The sequence below is a fragment of the Hippocampus zosterae genome, chromosome 4, assembly GCF_025434085.1.
Source record: "Hippocampus zosterae strain Florida chromosome 4, ASM2543408v3, whole genome shotgun sequence".
Lineage (NCBI taxonomy): Eukaryota > Metazoa > Chordata > Actinopteri > Syngnathiformes > Syngnathidae > Hippocampus > Hippocampus zosterae.
The window spans coordinates 12,649,731-12,667,331 of record NC_067454.1 but is presented as its reverse complement, the minus strand read 5'-3'; the positions used below and the strand labels follow the sequence as shown (position 1 = coordinate 12,667,331).

General features: G+C 43.7%; 1 protein-coding gene across 2 annotated transcripts in view; it reads right to left on the bottom strand.

Annotated features, from left to right (window-relative positions):
- Positions 1 to 17,601, bottom strand: part of LOC127599887 (CUB and sushi domain-containing protein 1-like) — a 359,717-nt gene that overhangs the window by 148,604 nt on the left and 193,512 nt on the right. For both annotated transcript variants that reach the window (XM_052064098.1, XM_052064099.1), the window contains exons 6-9: positions 16,739 to 16,851; positions 15,962 to 16,039; positions 7,232 to 7,313; positions 4,913 to 5,037 (exon numbers count right to left, since the gene is read on the bottom strand). In XM_052064098.1, the coding sequence (XP_051920058.1) occupies positions 4,913 to 5,037; positions 7,232 to 7,313; positions 15,962 to 16,039; positions 16,739 to 16,851 (398 nt within the window). The remainder of the gene's footprint in view (positions 1 to 4,912; positions 5,038 to 7,231; positions 7,314 to 15,961; positions 16,040 to 16,738; positions 16,852 to 17,601) is intronic.

The window sequence follows — 17,601 nt, the reverse complement described above, 5'->3', positions numbered from 1 at the left end:
TGACTTGAAAGTTCGAGAGACAATCCATCCCAGTTGACAAAACAAGCCAATTAATCACAGAATGTGTTCATGCGCTGATTGGGTTCAAGAAGAGCGGATAAGGTGGGGCTCAGTCTCAATACAAACTTTGCGGAGGGAGGCTGCAGTACAATTTCCATTTGCAATTTCTGTCATTCATGACGGTGTCAGGAAAATGAACACTGCGATGAGCACATGCAGTGTACCTTCGAATGAGATTCAAAACTAGACCTGGATTACAAATGTGACCCAATTAAAAAAAAAAAATGACAATGTTGGTGGGAATTTGGCCAAGACAGCTGGTGTAACATAAATTAAAAGTTTACAATGGTGCTTTTGAAGCGAGAGAGAAAAAAAAAAACACTCTGTATCCATCTATGTGCCCACAACTCATTCGCCTTCCAGCTCTTTGTCTCCTCCTTGACAAGAGTGGGCGGTATCATGAGGATGGGCGAGTCTCTGCAGCCACATACTGACTTCTAGACACAAACCAGACCCACAAACACAGACAGTGTAATACAATGTGACAGGAATCTTACAGTATGTGTCTGAGCTCAGGGACGGCCTGTCCGTCAAATGTAGCCGCATACACACACACACACACACACACACACACACACACACACACACACACACACACACACACACACACACACACACACACACCTCGAGGCAAAGACTGCTGCAGAGGTGTGTGACACCATCCTTTGGACACATGCCGTCAATGTAAGCGTGTGTATCTTTGTGTTTGTGTGTGTGTGTGTGTGTGTGTGTAATTTGGTTTGTGTATGCCAGCTGCCTGCCTTTCCAATGTGGAGCAATAAAGGCAACAGGGTATTGTCAGTCAGTGCATAGGCAGTGAGAGCCCCTGCATCATTGCTTTGACAGTCACACAGCAACCAGTGGTGCAATCATCAACACAACCCCAAATGTAAATGACATCATGTCTCTATGACACTGGCAGAGAATAATACGCCAATGTCAGGCTCAAAAAATAAAAAAAATAAAAATAATGTGTTTCTTCCAAATCCCCCCTCCGTGAGCCGTCACCTTACCGTGGTGGAGGGGTTTGCGTGTTCCAATGATCCTAGGAGCTAAGTTGTCTGGGGCTTTATGCCCCTGGCAGGGTCACCCATGGCAAACAGGTTCTAGGTGAGGGGCCAGACAAAGCACGGCTCATCGACCCTAATGATGAATACAATAGATGGACCAAGGTTTCCCTTGCCCGGACGCGGGTCACCGGGGCCCCACTCTGGAGCCAGGCCTGGAGGTGGGGCTCGTTGGCAAGCACCTGGTGGCCGGGCCTACACCCATGGGGCCCGGCCGGGGACAGCCCGAAGAGGCAACGTGGAATGTCACCTCTCTGGCGGGGAAGGAGCCCGAGCTGGTGTGTGAGGCAGAGAATTTCCGACTGGATGTAGTCGGACTTGCCTCCAAACACAGCCTGGGTTCTGGTACCATTTCTCTCGAGAGGGGCTGGACTCTCTTCCACTCTGGAGTTGCTCACGGTGAGAGGCGCAGAGCAGGTGTGGCCATACTCATTGCCCCCCGGCTCAGTGCCTGTACATTGGGGTTCACACCAGTAGACGAGAGGGTTGCCTGCCTCCGCCTTCGGGTGGGTGGACGGGTCCTGACTGTTGTTTGTGCATATGCACCAAACAGCAGCTCAGCATACCCACCCTTTTTGGAGTCCTTGGAGGGTGTGCTGGAGAGTACTCCTTCTGGGGACTCCCTTGTTCTGCTGGGGGACTTCAATGCTCACGTGGGCAACGACAGTGAGACCTGGAGGGGCGTGATTGGGAGGAACGGCCCCCCCGATCAGAACTCGAGTGGTGTTTTGTTATTGGACTTCTGTGCTCGCCACGGATTGTCCATAACAAACACCTTGTTCAAGCATAAGGGTGTCCATATGTGCACTTGGCACCAGGACACCCTTGGCCGCAGTTCGATGATCGACTTTGTAGTTGTATCATCGGATTTGCGGCCGCATGTTCTGGACACTCGGGTGAAGAGAGGGGCGGAGCTGTCAACTGATCACCACCTGGTGGTGAGTAGGCTCCGATGGTGGGGGAAGATGCCGGTCCGTCCTGGCAGACCCAAACGTATTGTGAGGGTTTGTTGGGAGCGTCTGGCGGAATCCCCTGTCAGAAAGAGTTTCAACTCCCACCTTCGACAGGGCTTTTCCCATGTTCCGGGGGAGGCGGGGGACATTGAGCCCGAGTGGACCATGTTCCATGCCTCTATTGTTGAGGCGGCCAATCTGAGTTGTGGCCGTAAGGTGGTTGGTGCCTGTCGTGGCGGCAACCCCCGTACTCGCTGGTGGACACCAGCAGTAAGGGATGTCGTCAAGCTGAAGAAGGAGTCCTATTGAGCCGGAGGCAGCTGACGGGTATCGACTGGCCAAGCGGAACGCGGCTTCGGTGGTCGCCGAGGCAAAAACCCGAGCGTGGGAAGAGTTTGGTGAGGCCATGGAAGCCGACTTCCGGACAGCTGGTCCACCATACCATTCTGGTCCACCATACGACGTCTCAGGAGGGGGAAGCAGTGCACCACTAACACTGTGTACAGTGGGGATGGGGCGCTGCTGACTTCGACTCGGGATGTTGTGAACCGGTGGGCAGAGTACTTTGAAGACCTCCTCAACTCCACCAACACGTCTTCCTTGGAGGAAGCAGAGCCCGGGGACTCTGAGGTGGGCTCTCCTATCTCTGTGGCTGAAGTCACCGATGTGGTTAAAAAGCTCCTCGGTGGCAAGGCCCCAGGGGTGGATGAGATCCGCCCGGAGTTCCTCAAGGCTCTGGATGTTGTGGGGCTGTCCTGGTTGACACGTCTCAGCAACATCGCGTGGTCAACAGGGAGAGTGCCTCTGGATTGGCAGACCGGGGTGGTAGTCCCTCTTTTTAAAAAGGGGGACCGGAGGGTGTGTTCCAACTATAGAGGGATCACACTCCTCAGCCTCCCTGGTAAGGTCTATTCAGGGGTGCTGTAGAGGAGGGTCCGTCAGGAAGTCGAGCCTCAGATTGAGGAGGAGCAGTGTGGTTTTCGTCCCGGCCGTGGAACAGTGGACCAGCTCTACACCCTTAGCAGGGTCCCCGAGGGTATGTGGGAATTTGCCCAACCAGTCTACATATGTTTTGTGGACTTGGAGAAGGCGTTTGACCGTGTCCCTCGGGGAGTTCTGTGGGGGGTGCTTCGAGGGTATGGGGTACCGAACCCCCTGATACGGGCTGTTCGGTCACTATACCACCGATGTCAGAGTTTGGTTCGCATTGCCGGCAGTAAGTCGGAATCGTTTCCAGTGGGGGTAGGACTCCGCCAAGGCTGCCCTTTGTCGCCGATTCTGTTCATAACCTTTATTGACAGAATCTCTAGGCGCAGCCGAAGCGTTGAGGGGGTCCGTTTTGGGGGCCTCAGTATTGCATCCCTGCTTTTTGCAGATGATGTGGTGCTGTTGGCTCCTTCAAACAGGGCTCTCCAACTCTCACTGGAGCGTTTCGCAGCCGAGTGTGAAGCGGTTGGGATGAAAAATCAGCACCTCCAAATCTGAAACCATGGTCCGCAGTCGGAAAAGGGTGGAATGCCCCCTCCGGGTCGGGGGGGAGGTCTTGCCCCAAGTGGAGGAGTTTAAGTATCTTGGGGTCTTGTTCACGAGTGAGGGCAGGAGAGAGCGAGAGATCGACAGGTGGATCGATGCAGCGTCTGCTGTGATGCGGACGTTGTATCGGTCTGTCGTGGTGAAGAAGGAGCTGAGCCAAAGGGCGAAGCTCTCAATTTACCGGTCGATCTACGTTCCAACCCTCATCTATGGTCACGAGCTATGGGTCGTGACCGAAAGAACGAGATCCCGGATACAAGCGGCCGAAATGAGTTTTCTCCGCAGGGTGTCCGGGCTCTCCCTTAGAGATAAGGTGAGAAGCTCGGTCATCCGGGAGGGCCTCCGAGTCGAGCCGCTTCTCCTCCACATCGAGAGGAGCCAGATGAGGTGGCTTGGGCATCTGATTCGGATGCCTCCTGAACGCCTCCCTGGTGAGGTGTTCCGGGCATGTCCCACCGGGAGGAGACCCCGAGGAAGACCCAGGACACGCTGGAGAGACTATGTCACCCAGCTGGCCTGGGAACGCCTCGGGATCCCCCGGGGAGAGCTGGAAGAAGTAGCTAGGGAGAGGGAAGTCTGGGCTTCCCTGCTAAAGCTGTTGCCCCCGCGACCCGGCCCCGGATAAGCGGTAGAAGATGGATGGATGGATGGATGGATGGATGGATGTTTCTTCCAAATCCACTCCTTGTGTGAACAACTCCGATGACTTTTCATACGGAGAGAGGTTTTAATAAAACAATAAATGAATAAATAAATAATGTACACTAGCTAAACGTGATTTACAGTCACTGATTTCGTACGTCTGCACATTGGATTTTATCAGAAATGCTCTATCAAAATGTAATTATATACTGTACATATTATATACTGTTATGAAAGACACTGCAGATTGCAGCCACAGTCGTAAACAGCCTGGTTTTCATTATGTTAACTCATCTACAAACCAAAAATGAACAGAAGCAGTCTGATATGTGCACTTACACTCTACAAGAGTCATCCTTCGTAAAATTTGTAGTTACCAAGACAAATGGACAGCCGATATTCCATTTATTTGGTTTTATTATTCACTTCCTAGATCTTATTTGATTCTTTCAGTCAGTTTGCTTTTCAAACAAATTTTCCCATGGAGACCATGAATAAATTGATTCATCTCAGGGAAAATAAATGTCCTGATTTGTATTATCCAAACTGGCTGTGGAAAACATATTCAATCGTGTGACTGTGATGACACACACATCCAGTACAGTAAATGATGACATCAATGAAAGTGTCATGGAAGTCACAGTTGCGAAATCTTACTTCTGCAGATGGGCCGATGGTCACTCCAAGCAGCCAGTGTGTCCGTCACTCTCTGACAAGTGATACTTTTAGATCCTTGAAGAACGTAGCTGTCGTCGCAACTGAATTGGACGCTGGAGCCGATTCTATTTTGGGAGACAAAACAGAAGCAGTGTCAAACACTGTCACGCTATCTTGTACTTGCAAGCGGTGACGTGATGTGTTTGGTGATTTTTCTGTTAGTTCCAAATATTTGTTTTATAATAAATAAATAAATATTTTTCCCCCCGGGTATATATCAATTTGTTATTTTAATTCTACACTGGTGTGCACTTGCCTGCTTTCCTTTTGCTCTCTCTTGTCTTCTCGGTTCTTATTTTAAGAGCCTGATACTTTTACCTCTTGTCTCTTGTCATTTTCTCAACTCACGAATGTTTTCGACATCCTGCTGTCTAACATGTGAGCGGGACGTTCAGCCATGTCGGTTCGAGTCCACATGACGTCTTGCCTGTAAAGCTCAATGTCTCTTCCTTGCTGAAAGGCGAGCGTTTAACCTCCTGGGCGAGCTTCTACACTAGCTTCTGGTTGTTCAGGGGCTCCACCCTGTTGTTACACACACTTTTTGTGTACACATCTCTCTGTGAGCATGCAGAGTATACAAATTACATACAAGTACTGGCTGCGAAATTTGCTGCAACATAAGACAAAGCTGTAGTAAATGCATTGTCTGTGAATTAAAACTGATTAGAGTGTTTTTTTTTTTTAATGTCTTGCCGACTCTCAGGTAATCCTCCAATTGTTTTTGATGCTGGTGCAATTTTTTTAGCTCTTAAGTAGCTACTCTTATGAACACACAAATCATAAGAGATTTTTTCTTCCTTTGCCTTGTTTTTCTCCTGCGCAACATTCTCTCAGTTTTAGCTCCTCAGTGCTTAACAAGGGGAGAGAAGGACAAAAGCACGGCAAAGCAATACATTCGCGCAGCCCTTACGTGAATGCAAACTTAAACTATATGCACACACGCTGGTAATGACCATTCACAAGTGAAGAGACGCCAATAATAGTCTTAATACATTTGTTCAGCCATAGTAACTAATGGCAATGAAGAACAGCAGGCACAGGAGAATAAAGAATAAAGGATGATCATCATTTAAATGTTTTTCAGGCCCAAAAAAATCCTTAAGTCTCTTGTAATTACAAGACAAGACTATCAGCTCCAGATGCAATGCTCGGAGGATAATTGCATCATACAAGAAGATCATGAAGTGTCTCTTTTGCTGTTAGCAAAATCATCATCGAGTGAGTGAGTCATCAAATGACTTTGTTTTTTTTTAGCCTTTCATGTTGCTCCAATCACCTTGTTCTGACACATTATTCCCCCTTGAGACAAAAAATAAATAAAAAATAGGAAGGGAGGCGGAAGGCAGCGAGGTAATGGCAGCATGTACGTGATGCACATCAGCCACAATGGCTGTCTTATAACCCCCCCCCCCCCCAAAAAAAAAAGACTAAATCTATCAGGTTATTTTCATCCCAGTAGTATAGTTTGTTATGATTTATAATTATTGTTTAAAAAAAAAGTATGAAATGCACGAAGGAATAGCACCCAAATTTTGTTGTATGCTATACAATGACAATAAAGGCGATTCTGATTCTAATTCTGATAACTACTTGGAAATTCTACTTGGAACGACCTTACTTTGAAACCCCAACCCTACTATGAAGCCCTATCCCTACTTCGGAACACTAATTTGAAAGCAATACCCTACTTTGAAACTCAAATCCTACATTGAAGGTCTACTTTGAAGTCCTAATTTGGAACCATACCCTAATTTGTGAATCCTAGCCCTATTTTGTAAACTTAGTTCGAAACACAAACCATACTTTGAAACTCTCGCCGTACTTCGACGCCTGAGGTCACACATTCTCACAGCAAGGGAGAAAAAATCTGCAAAAATCTGCCTTTTTGGTCAATTTTTGTCATGTGTTTGAATGTTATCCTTGTCTTAAATTAATGTCATGTAATGTATTAATTTGTGTAAAATCGGCTAATTTAGTTTAAAGCGCTAATATCTGCAGATTAATCGATCAATCCCGAAAATTAAATATAAATAAAGGTAATTGTAGCAAATTTCTTCTTTCAGAAGTGGCATTCCCTCTCAGTTTCAAAAAGGTTGGTGATCACTGCTATTTATAATCATACAGTACCTCTGGTTATGTTGGGTTAGCAAACAAAATAACTTTCTGTAACACACAATCGAGGATCATTTATCGCAAAATGCATTTTGAACAGAAAATGCTCCCTGAGGATGATTGGAATAAAATGAAACGTGGACTTACTGGAAGGCGGATCCCATCCTCTTGCCATTCTCTGGGACTCCAGGATCTGGACACACATCTCCAGCCAGGCCACTTTGACTCACTGAGAAACAAAAATAGAAAGACTCCGATGTTAGACACCTTTTTAGTTTCAGTTGTTTCGGTGCGTTGTATTCATTACTATTTACAATGAGCCCAAGAATGGAATGTAAAAATGTTTGTGTCAAATGAAAATGTTTTGGGAATATTATTTGTGAACTAATGGAAGTTGACTGTCTGTAACAATTTAAAAATGGACAAAAAATCCCAACTAATATTTTCCAACTGTATAAATCATGCATTTCCGCTCTAAATATTTTTTTATGTTGTATAATTCATTCATTCATTCATTCATCTTCCGAGCCGCTTGATCCTCACTTGGGTCGCGGGGGGTGCTGGAGCCTATCCAAGCTGTCTTCGGGCAGTAGGCGGGGGACACCCTGAATCGGTTGCCAGCCAATCGCAGGGCACACAGAAACGAACAACCATTCGCACTCACACTCACACCTAGGGACAATTTCAGAGTGTTCAATCAGCCTGCCACGCATGTTTTTGGAATGTGGGAGGAAACCGGAGCACCCGGAGAAAACCCACGCAGGCCCGGGGAGAACATGCAAACTCCACACAGGGAGGCCAGAGCTGGAATCGAACCCGGTACCTCTGTCAAAATTATAATAATAAATGGTAGCTTCCACTTCACTGTGCTGCCTAGAAATGAACAATTCAACATGGAAAGCTATGAAACATTGAGAAAAAAAGCCAACATGACTTAGCAGTCAAAAGGCATGTCTTTTTCTGCCAGAAGTCACAGTGAACATGCTGTGTTGGAAAGTATCTTCGTACATTCACGCGTATTTGAAATTCAAAATAAACCCCATCTTGTCGACCACAAAAGGAGGAGAAGAGTTTAGGTCCCCGGATAAAAGCAGAAGCTAAAGTAACTGTTATTGAATGTGACAGCATGAACAAATGTTTTTTCTTTTCTTTTTTTTTTTTTAAGAGACATTTGACAAATCTTTGAAGGAAAACCACAGCTATTTCGAACACATCCGTAACGGCCCTAAATATTCACACGACGGTGAGTCGGCAGGCACAATACCAATACCCTTAAAATGAATCCAGCCTTCCTCCTGTTCCAACATTGACAAACGAGCTACCCCGAGGAGGTGAATATCTGGGTGAGGTGTTTTACTGTCGTGTATCTTTGATAACATGACTACGAAACCAAGTGAAAAATAAATTACTGATCATCAAATAATTAATCATGTTTTGTTTAAATCATTCAATATGTGATGAGTTGGTGGAGAATTACTGGACACACTGTTTTTTTCTGGTCGAATGAGCAAATGTTGTGGATGGATCTTCTTAAAGAAGGAGTTGAAAATTATGAGTACGACCTGACACTCATAGGCCACTTGGAGAAAATGACTTATCAATTATTTATTTATGTATTTGTGTGTGTGTGTGTGTGTGTGTGTGTGTGTGTGTGTGTGCGTGCCTTTGCTGGTCCCACTTTGTATCCCAATTGTGATTTGTGATCAACCACGGTGCCCGTGGAAAAACAACCAATCGGAGGCACAAAGTGTGAATGACGAGGTGTCAGTCATTCTCGTGACTTTGCCGGTACACTCTCAAAGGGAGCTGCACCTAAACGCCACCTTTAAGTGACTTAACAAAGCAGCAAGATTTGCTTCTTGCTATTAGCAAGTGGTCCAAAAATGACCATGACGTCAATGGAAGAACAAGAACGGCTATAATAACACGGCAGTGGCAATAATAGCAACAACAAAGGTAATGATGGAATGGAGGGGATGTTTTGTCTTTGAGTTTTCTTCTTAAATTGACTTTCCTCGCTCCAACTTTAGCCGAAATGTACACAGGGATACAGAGGTTTCAGGCGTCAAAGATGAATGGATGATTTTCTGGATTTACGCGCTGTGGGTTGTGAGTGAATCGACAATTTGTATGCGTGTTTGTGTGGGATATGATGCAAACAGAACAAGCTGTCTTGCAGCTCCCACCGCGGTTTTGATGTTCTTTCCAAAAACACACATCACACAAGCAAACACACGCGTGCCGAAAACACACACTCTCAGCCGCGTTCCTCTCATCCCTTTCATCCTCACTCATGTTCAAATGACATTCATTGGCATCTTTTACAAAGGCTCATTTGCCAAATACGGCTCATTCAAACAACATGAGATTGTAATAGAGAAAAAGCTGGGCCGGTGTCAAAAATTCTCGAACGGACTTAATCCCGCATTTGCACTTAAAAGACCATTTGCCATCGAAATGCAAGATTATGATGAGAAATGGCGTTTCCATATCTTCAAAGTGTCTTCACCAGACCTTTCATCTTGACATCTTAACACTTCAGGAAATAATAGAAAGTGATTCATTTTCTCTTTGGTGTTCTTTTATGTGGGCCGCAACATCACACCAGAATGTTTAAATCAACAAAATGCGCTCACCCTTCCATTTAACTTTGGATGAATTTACCTCTGATTCCGACTAACTGTTTAGTGAGCATGAGGAAGTGGGTGCAGTGACTAAATGAATATTGGGAAAGGCTGATCAGAAGAATCAGAAAGAGAGAGATGTCATTGTTTTACTAAGAGGCAATGCTCTCATGGGTCCGACTTAATCCCATGCACACACAACATGATTCTATTAACATGCACTAATGGTCCTGAAGACCTGGACTCACCCCCACTCGCCCATTTTTAATATGCTTATTTTCATATTTTATATTTATATTGATTCAGATGCTTTTTGTCTTCTACTTTCTCCTTTTCATAATTCTGCTGCTGTAAATTGTGAATTTCTCCATTTTGAGACAAATAAAGTTTGTCCTATCTTATCTTTAACAGTGATGACACTGCACTTAATGGTGGCAGCCATCTCGTTACCTCTTCATCCCGCGTCCTAGACGCATAATTTTCCCGCCAGACGCACAGTTCCAAATAATGTGTGTTTTTGGGACGCAAGGAAATTTCTCAGTCAAAGAAAAAAGCAAAAAAAAAAAACAACACCAAAACTACGGTAAATCTTTTTTTTTAATTATTAACACTGTAAACAGTCCAAACCGGGTTAGTATGATGCACAAGTAACATGAGACAACAACCGTGCCCCAAAATAAAAGTAATAATGAACAAATTAGGGAGAAAATAGGTGGAACTGTTATAAAAGGCTGCCAAGTCACAGGAGCCTCTTTCATTGACGTCTGATTAGGTCTGATGAAAAGTCCTAGAAATAACATGTACTGATTTAACCTGGTTACCCTGCTCATCTAATGTGGGATGGCACTCCAGAGAAGGCTTGTGACGATCAATCAGGAAGAGTGTTGGAAAACACTAACATGGACGGGCGCTCTGCGGACGCAACAGATGTGGTGTCTCAGAGACTTTGTGGGACGCCATTGAGTATTTATTGTCAGCGCAGAATAATTAGTCTGCTGAGTGGTAGTAACCGTAGTAATGTATATTTATGACACTTGTAGCTTCTTCATTGGATTCTGGGATCTTTCTTAGAACATTAAGTCAGCCCAACGGGGCTCGGGCTATTTTCAAACCACAATGATTGATGCTGAGGCTCATACTTTGAATCGTATCATTTGTTGTCTTATGTCTTGAGATCAGTACAAATTGTCATTTAGTGATTGTCTGATTAAACTGTGCACTGTTCAAGTCAGTTGTGCGTCACGGTTTGTTATCCCTTTCCTCTATTACTGTACCTCTTGTTCATTCATTGTGTGCACTGCAATTGCGGAAAATTGTATCTCTTCAGGCTCCAGTCGCTTGGGGGGGAAAAAAGCTATAAACCCGCATGGCACTGTTAAACTCTGCCAAGACAAACTCTCCCATTTACCTCGAAAGATGGATGAAAGAAAATGTTGCAATGTTAACACTGATCCTGGATTAGCTCTTTTTGTCAAAAATCTTCATTGTCGCGCCCCAACCTCTTCACAACATTTCATCCGTATCAGCGGAGTAGTTTTGGCACAATCCTGACAAACGTTCAATGACAATGAGATATGTGTTACCTCCTTATAGGAGGTAGCAATGATCGCGATAGATGAGCAAAGGGGAGAGAGTGAGGCGCGTGTGTGAAATTGTCTGAAATTGTTCCTGTTAAGAGCTCTTGAGCTGCACTTCAGGTTGCGACCAGATGAGAAGAGTCAGACCTTATGTGCACATTGTAGATTCTCTGGATGCTTTTCATCCCATTTTCCACCTCTTGTTTCTTTTTGATTGTATCATGCGCACGGATCAGTCAAGCTTCAGCTAATGTCAGTTGTCTGACATATGTTCATAGAACACACAACCCACTTAGTCCGCACATAAAAACACCGATGCACACTGAAAGTAATTTGCAATAAAGTAAACCAGATGGAAAAAAAATACCTCATTATTACCCCTACAGGAAATAAAAACTCAAGAAAATATGGCCTTGGTGGGCTCTCGTTTACTGTCATAACAGCTTCCACTCTTCTGGGAAGACTTTTTACACAAGTTTGGAATATGTCTGTCTGATTACTTAATTTTATTTATTTCCTTTCTTCCAAAAGTCCATCTGTGAGGTGCAAGGTCGCGGATTCCCTACAGTGTTCGGTGGGGTTGAGGTTAGGTATCTCAAGGTCTGCACCAATAAAGCCATTAAAAAGCATGCCTTGATGGACTCTTTATGAAACAGAAGAGGCTCTTTATCCAAACTTCCCCTACAAAGTTGGAAGCACAGAATGATCCAAAACATCTTGGAAAATGGATGGATAATTGGCCATATTTATTGCACTCCTTCTGCAGTACAGAGGTGTTTAGTTTCTATCTAGACCGGTGACTCATAAATTTGCATCATCAAATAAAGTGCATCATCTCCTTAAATCGCTTTAGTCACTCTCATAGGTAATGTCATCAATAATGAGCCCTGCAGTGATGTATTAACGCAAAACAATTCCCAAAAGTTTTCAACTTACTCTCATGCTCATATCCGACCATCCTCTATTGTGGGCAAAAGGCTGTTCGGGTCAGTTTGTGACGAGTCATATGCACTCCATTCGACTGATGGCTAAAACCTGCCAACATCATTCTATGCATCGATATAGTAATTATAAATTGGTGCAAACTTTGCGATCCTGCTAAAATATCACCGCAGGGAGTTGTGCATTGTTCCCAAAAAATATTTGGCCTCTGTTTTGTAACGCTTTTATGGAGATTGTTTTGAGTCACATCTAAGACCCCTTGACCCAGTGTGTGAGGTATTATTTATCCAGCTTTAGTCTCCATTACACCAGTGCTGCCATTTATTTTAATGAGAACTGGTGCCGCAGTGAGAAATGTAATTTCTCAAAGCTTAAAGCATCCCTGGACAACGCGTTGAATCGTTAGGGCGCTCGTTCTGTGGCGCCACATTATTACAGATAGCAAGCATGTTTTCTGTTGTGCATTTGTAATTTAGTGCAACGGTTACTTTGTGTTTTAAAACACATGCAGGACGCAGTGGAGATGGCTGTAATTTTACTTAAATATCACACAGAAATCCTCACAGAGCAATGTTCCGTGAGCTACGGAGCAATGCGTTTCTCAAGTCAGAAGGTTAACTGACTTTTCGCAGCTGTGCTGAGCTCGGCTGGTTTTAAACATTAGTATCATGTATATTTAAGAGACATCCACAGCCACTTTACTCCAAGTCTCTTATATATCGCACCATGATAAATGTAGTCGATAGCCGAAGGGGAAACATGTAAAAAGAGTCATGACACAAGAGTCCGTGTGTGTAATCTGAACTCTTCACCAGGCATCAAAAGATTGATAAATAAAGCACACACACACATCCACTCGCAAGCACACACGCAAATGATAATTGCAGCAGCACATGCTTGAATGAGCATGTAAATAGGCCGATTTATTGCCGAGATTTTTATGATGAAGGTGAAAGCTAAGGAACACTTGTGGTAGGAGCTTGGCCTTCCTCAGGAAAAAAAAATGGATACAGTGCATCACATGACCTGAATACTGTTTCAACGTGTCTCTTAGCAGCAAGCCAATTCCATAGGATGGTAATTTAGAATTAAAATAACCTAAAAAAGTCCAATTTATTTCTTGCAATCATTATGTTTACATACTTTTTACGTATACTGTGGTGCCCGCCCTACGTTCGGAATGACCAAACGTATTAATTTTCTGAGAAAATTGCTGAGTGGAAATGTTTGCTTTGAGAACTAAAATGTGATACCGGTGCTGTCGGGTGACACAATGAGCAACAGTTAGCTAGTGGACAGGTTTCATTGTGTTTATTGCCCTGTTACGCATTTCTAATGACATCCTCCTGGCAAATGACTCTGGAGACGACGTGTGTCTAGTTTTATTGGACTTAACTGCAGCATTTGATACAGTGGATCACAGTATTCTGCTGACTCGTTTGCAGCACTTGGTGGGCATTGGCGGCAGTGCTCTTGAGTGGTTTAGGTCCTATCTAGGTGACAGAACATTTTGTGTCAGCCTTGGCTGCTCTGAGTCACGCACTGCTTCCCTGGCATGTGGTGTTCCACGTGGCTCAATTCTGGGCCCTCTGCTGTTCTCGCTGTATCTGCTCCCATTGGGTTCCATCTTAATGAAACATGGTATTCCCTTCCACTGCTATGCAGATGACTGCCAGATCTATGTCCCACTGAGCAAGAAAGACGCCTTCTCATTAAGGCCACTCCTATCCTGTCTGGAAGAAATCAAAACCTGGATGGCACAAAATTTCTTGAAATTCAACGAAAAGAAGATAGAGGTGATATTGTTTGGTCCCAGTGGCTCTTGTACATTCCATCCTGTAGACTTGGGCCCCCTGTCTCCTTACCTTAGTTATTTTCAAGATCCTCCTCTTTGTTTTCAAATCTCTGAATAATCTCGCGCCACATTACCTCTATGAGCTCATCCACCCCTACACACCTGCCCGGCGCCTCAGGTCTGTGGACCAGACATTATTAGAAGTACCAAGGACTAAACTGAGGCTCAGAGGGGATCAAGCCTTTTCTGTTGTTGGGCCCACTCTCTGGAATGACCTCCCACTGAACATTTGGCAGGCCTGCTCGCTGCCCATCTTCAAAGCCCTCCTCAAAACTCACTTGTATTCTTTGGCATTCGACTCAGCATGACTTAGTTTTGTTCTTGGTTTTACTGTTTGGTGCTTTCTACCGCCTTTATTACCGATTTGTCTTACTGTTTATTGTGCATGTTAAATTGCATGTACATCACTTTTGTATGCAGCGATGGCTGTTTGAAAGTGCTCTATAAATACTGTTGACCTGACTTGACTTGACTTATTGCCACGCTCATTGAACTTTGCTGTTGAACTAAACACAAAATGGGGAACTGCACATTGTTGATTTAAAGCAACCGCTAAGCTTTGCCCCAGGGCGATCCGTTTAGCCTATTGCTCAGAAACAATGCAAAATGCCATAGACGGGCAAATGAATGTCATGTAGTCTTGGAACACTTTAAGAAACAAAGGGTGGGGCAACATATGTAGACAGATAACATTACAAAACTTTATTTGATGATGTGCAAAAATGGCCATTAATGAAGCTTGCCGAGGCAGCTGGGAAACACTTTGTTCTTTCAATGTGTGTATTATACTGCTCACAGGTGGCAAAGCCATGTACACCAGAAAGAGCAGTACAATGTCTGTTGAATTGAAAACAAGAAAAAAGTGTCAAAAACTCATTATTTACACTCTATTTGATTACATAATGACTGCATGTAGTGTTATTTTTCTTCATAAAATACACATTACAATTTTTATTTTGTCTTTCTTTGGGAGGCGGGAATGGAGCAATCGTAATTGTAATGTAAACTACAAACACAGTAATTAACACTGCTAAATAAGCAACACCGCTTTTAATGAAACATGACAATGTATAAACAGTACTTTTGACATTATTAAACATATGTTTGTAAAAACAGATGATTTGATACAGATTTTGCATCTACAGCTGACCTAATGTGTCCTGCATTTACATCCAGAGCAATACAATTCCGGCGGTTTGAAAGTTTGCTGAAAGAATCTAGAACTCTTATTTCTCTTATCTAGATTATTTTCCTCTGACTGAGCTGCTTTGCTAGTCTGTCACTGCTCCCATTGGGTCATTATCACAAACAGCATCCAGGTCGTTTCCACAGAAAAAAAAGGCCTTAAAAACCCCCACTTTGCACCACCTGCAAAGCACCAAATGGCAAAAGAGACTTATTTATGGACAAGCTGGTGAACATTGTGGAGCAGGCTGAGGTCTGATATTTCCCCTAGGAGGTAATAGAGACCATAAATGCAACTTAGGGAAAGGCGGTATTGGACTTCCTTTCACTGGCTTGAAGGGAAACAGCTCCATTATGTTGCTACTGCTGGGTGCGTAAATAAGCCACTATTCGGTATCAAATGGTGTGTCAAAACAACAGTATTAATAGATTGTATACTTGTTGTGCGAATGAGGCAGGGGGCATGTTTCCAACCGGTAGACACTGTAATCAATCTACAATAGCTGTTTTCTTGCTCGGTGGAATATATGCATTTTAAACAGTTGAAAATGCACCTTATCAGAGTATAAGACAAGCCCACATGTGATAATCGACACTGTTCGTACAACAGTATTCTCTTCGAAGCTGTATGTTTTTATTTTTCTTATGAAATACCAGTTTGGTGTGCCACATGATTGTGTGTGTGATTACTTACAGACTGCATTTTTGTGACTTGAGTCTTTATTGGGCATCATCTTCACTCCTCTGGACTTCAACTCTATAGCTTTCTTCACTGGAGGAATGAGAGAGATGGAGCTCATTTTATTAGAGGAAACGCATTTTTAAAAAAAACTGTGTTATGTTATGTTTGCTAATAAACGTTGTCGAAAACGCGTTAAGGCTCCTGCCAGTTGGAAAATTCCAATAATCGGAACTAAATGCAAGCACGGCAACTCAAGCCTATGCTGATATGCATTTCATGTGTTCATGTGTGACTAACAGGGGAAGCCCTCAATTACATTTCACCTCACCACAAGATCACTCAATATATTGCCTGTTTTATTGTGCATTGTAAACATGCAAAGCACATCCCTATCCACTATCCATAAATTGTGAGTGCACTCTGTGCAGAGAATGCAGACTGCACTGTAAAGGGGTGACTGTCTTGTGTGACTAAAAGGGAACAAATAAAAATGATTCAAAACATGAGAGGCAAGATTGCTCTACGTCGGTAAAATGTTGTTGATTGCCCTGTGTCTATTCAGGCTTGGAATGACTATACTGTATGTGTGTACCATATCACAACATCATGTGGATCACCTGAAGTTTTTTTGTGTGAAACAATAAATAATTATGGCGCACAATAATACCTTAAATGACGATAAAACACACAGATGTTTATATGCCCTCTTGTCTCATTGCGCATACTCCAAACATAAGGGGGGAGCCAGCGCAGCGACATATGGAGTGGAAGTGTCAGTGTTGAACATACCTTGGTACTGAGCACTAAATCCTTTCCTTCGGTGGTTGCTGTCTGAGGTGAAGTGTATCCGCAGCCAGTTCTTGCTTGATATAACTGGTGAAGGCAGGCTTGTCCCAGTTAGCCTGAAAGTAAAGAAATTATAGAATATTTTTTTAATGAACTTGAGTTTTATTTCCACCAGATTTTTGTTACGGGCTCAAGTTAAAAGACACATTGCTGCACAAGCTGAAGCCTAAAGGAAGCATCTTTATCGACAAATGATTAACTGGAATCTCAAATGAAAGTAAGGAAGTGAGAAGCAAAACAATTACCTGCAACTTTCATGAAGCTTGATGTATGGTCCCTATTAATACACATGTAAAAATAGAAACCGATCTCAGTATGGTGCTACACCCCTGCAAACTCCAGCCAAAATAATAGACACGTGTTTAAGTTAACATTTCTCTGACAAGTATCGGAATTGATAATCTGCTGTACTGCCGTACTTCCAAAGTTAACAAAAATAGGAAAATATAAGTAGTGAAATACTAAGTTGTGAAAAGTAATCAAAGCTCCCATCTTTCTAAACAGTAAGTCTTACATCAGCTTCAGATACTTCAGATACCCTCACATTTCCTGGCCAAAAGACAACACAGGCAGGGAGGGGGGGGGGGGGGGGGTGATGAGGCATGGAAAAAGGTGCAGTGACTCTAAAAATGGAAAGTGATGTATAGACTGCAGCCTTGCTGAAATTCAACGGTCTACTACACTCCCTTGAGCAATATGAGTCACTTTAACTGCCCTTTAATAATATCACAGGTAGATAGAAAGGGAGATGAAGAAGAGAAACATGCGCAGATAAGGAAAAGGACAGACATAAGAGGATGTTTGAA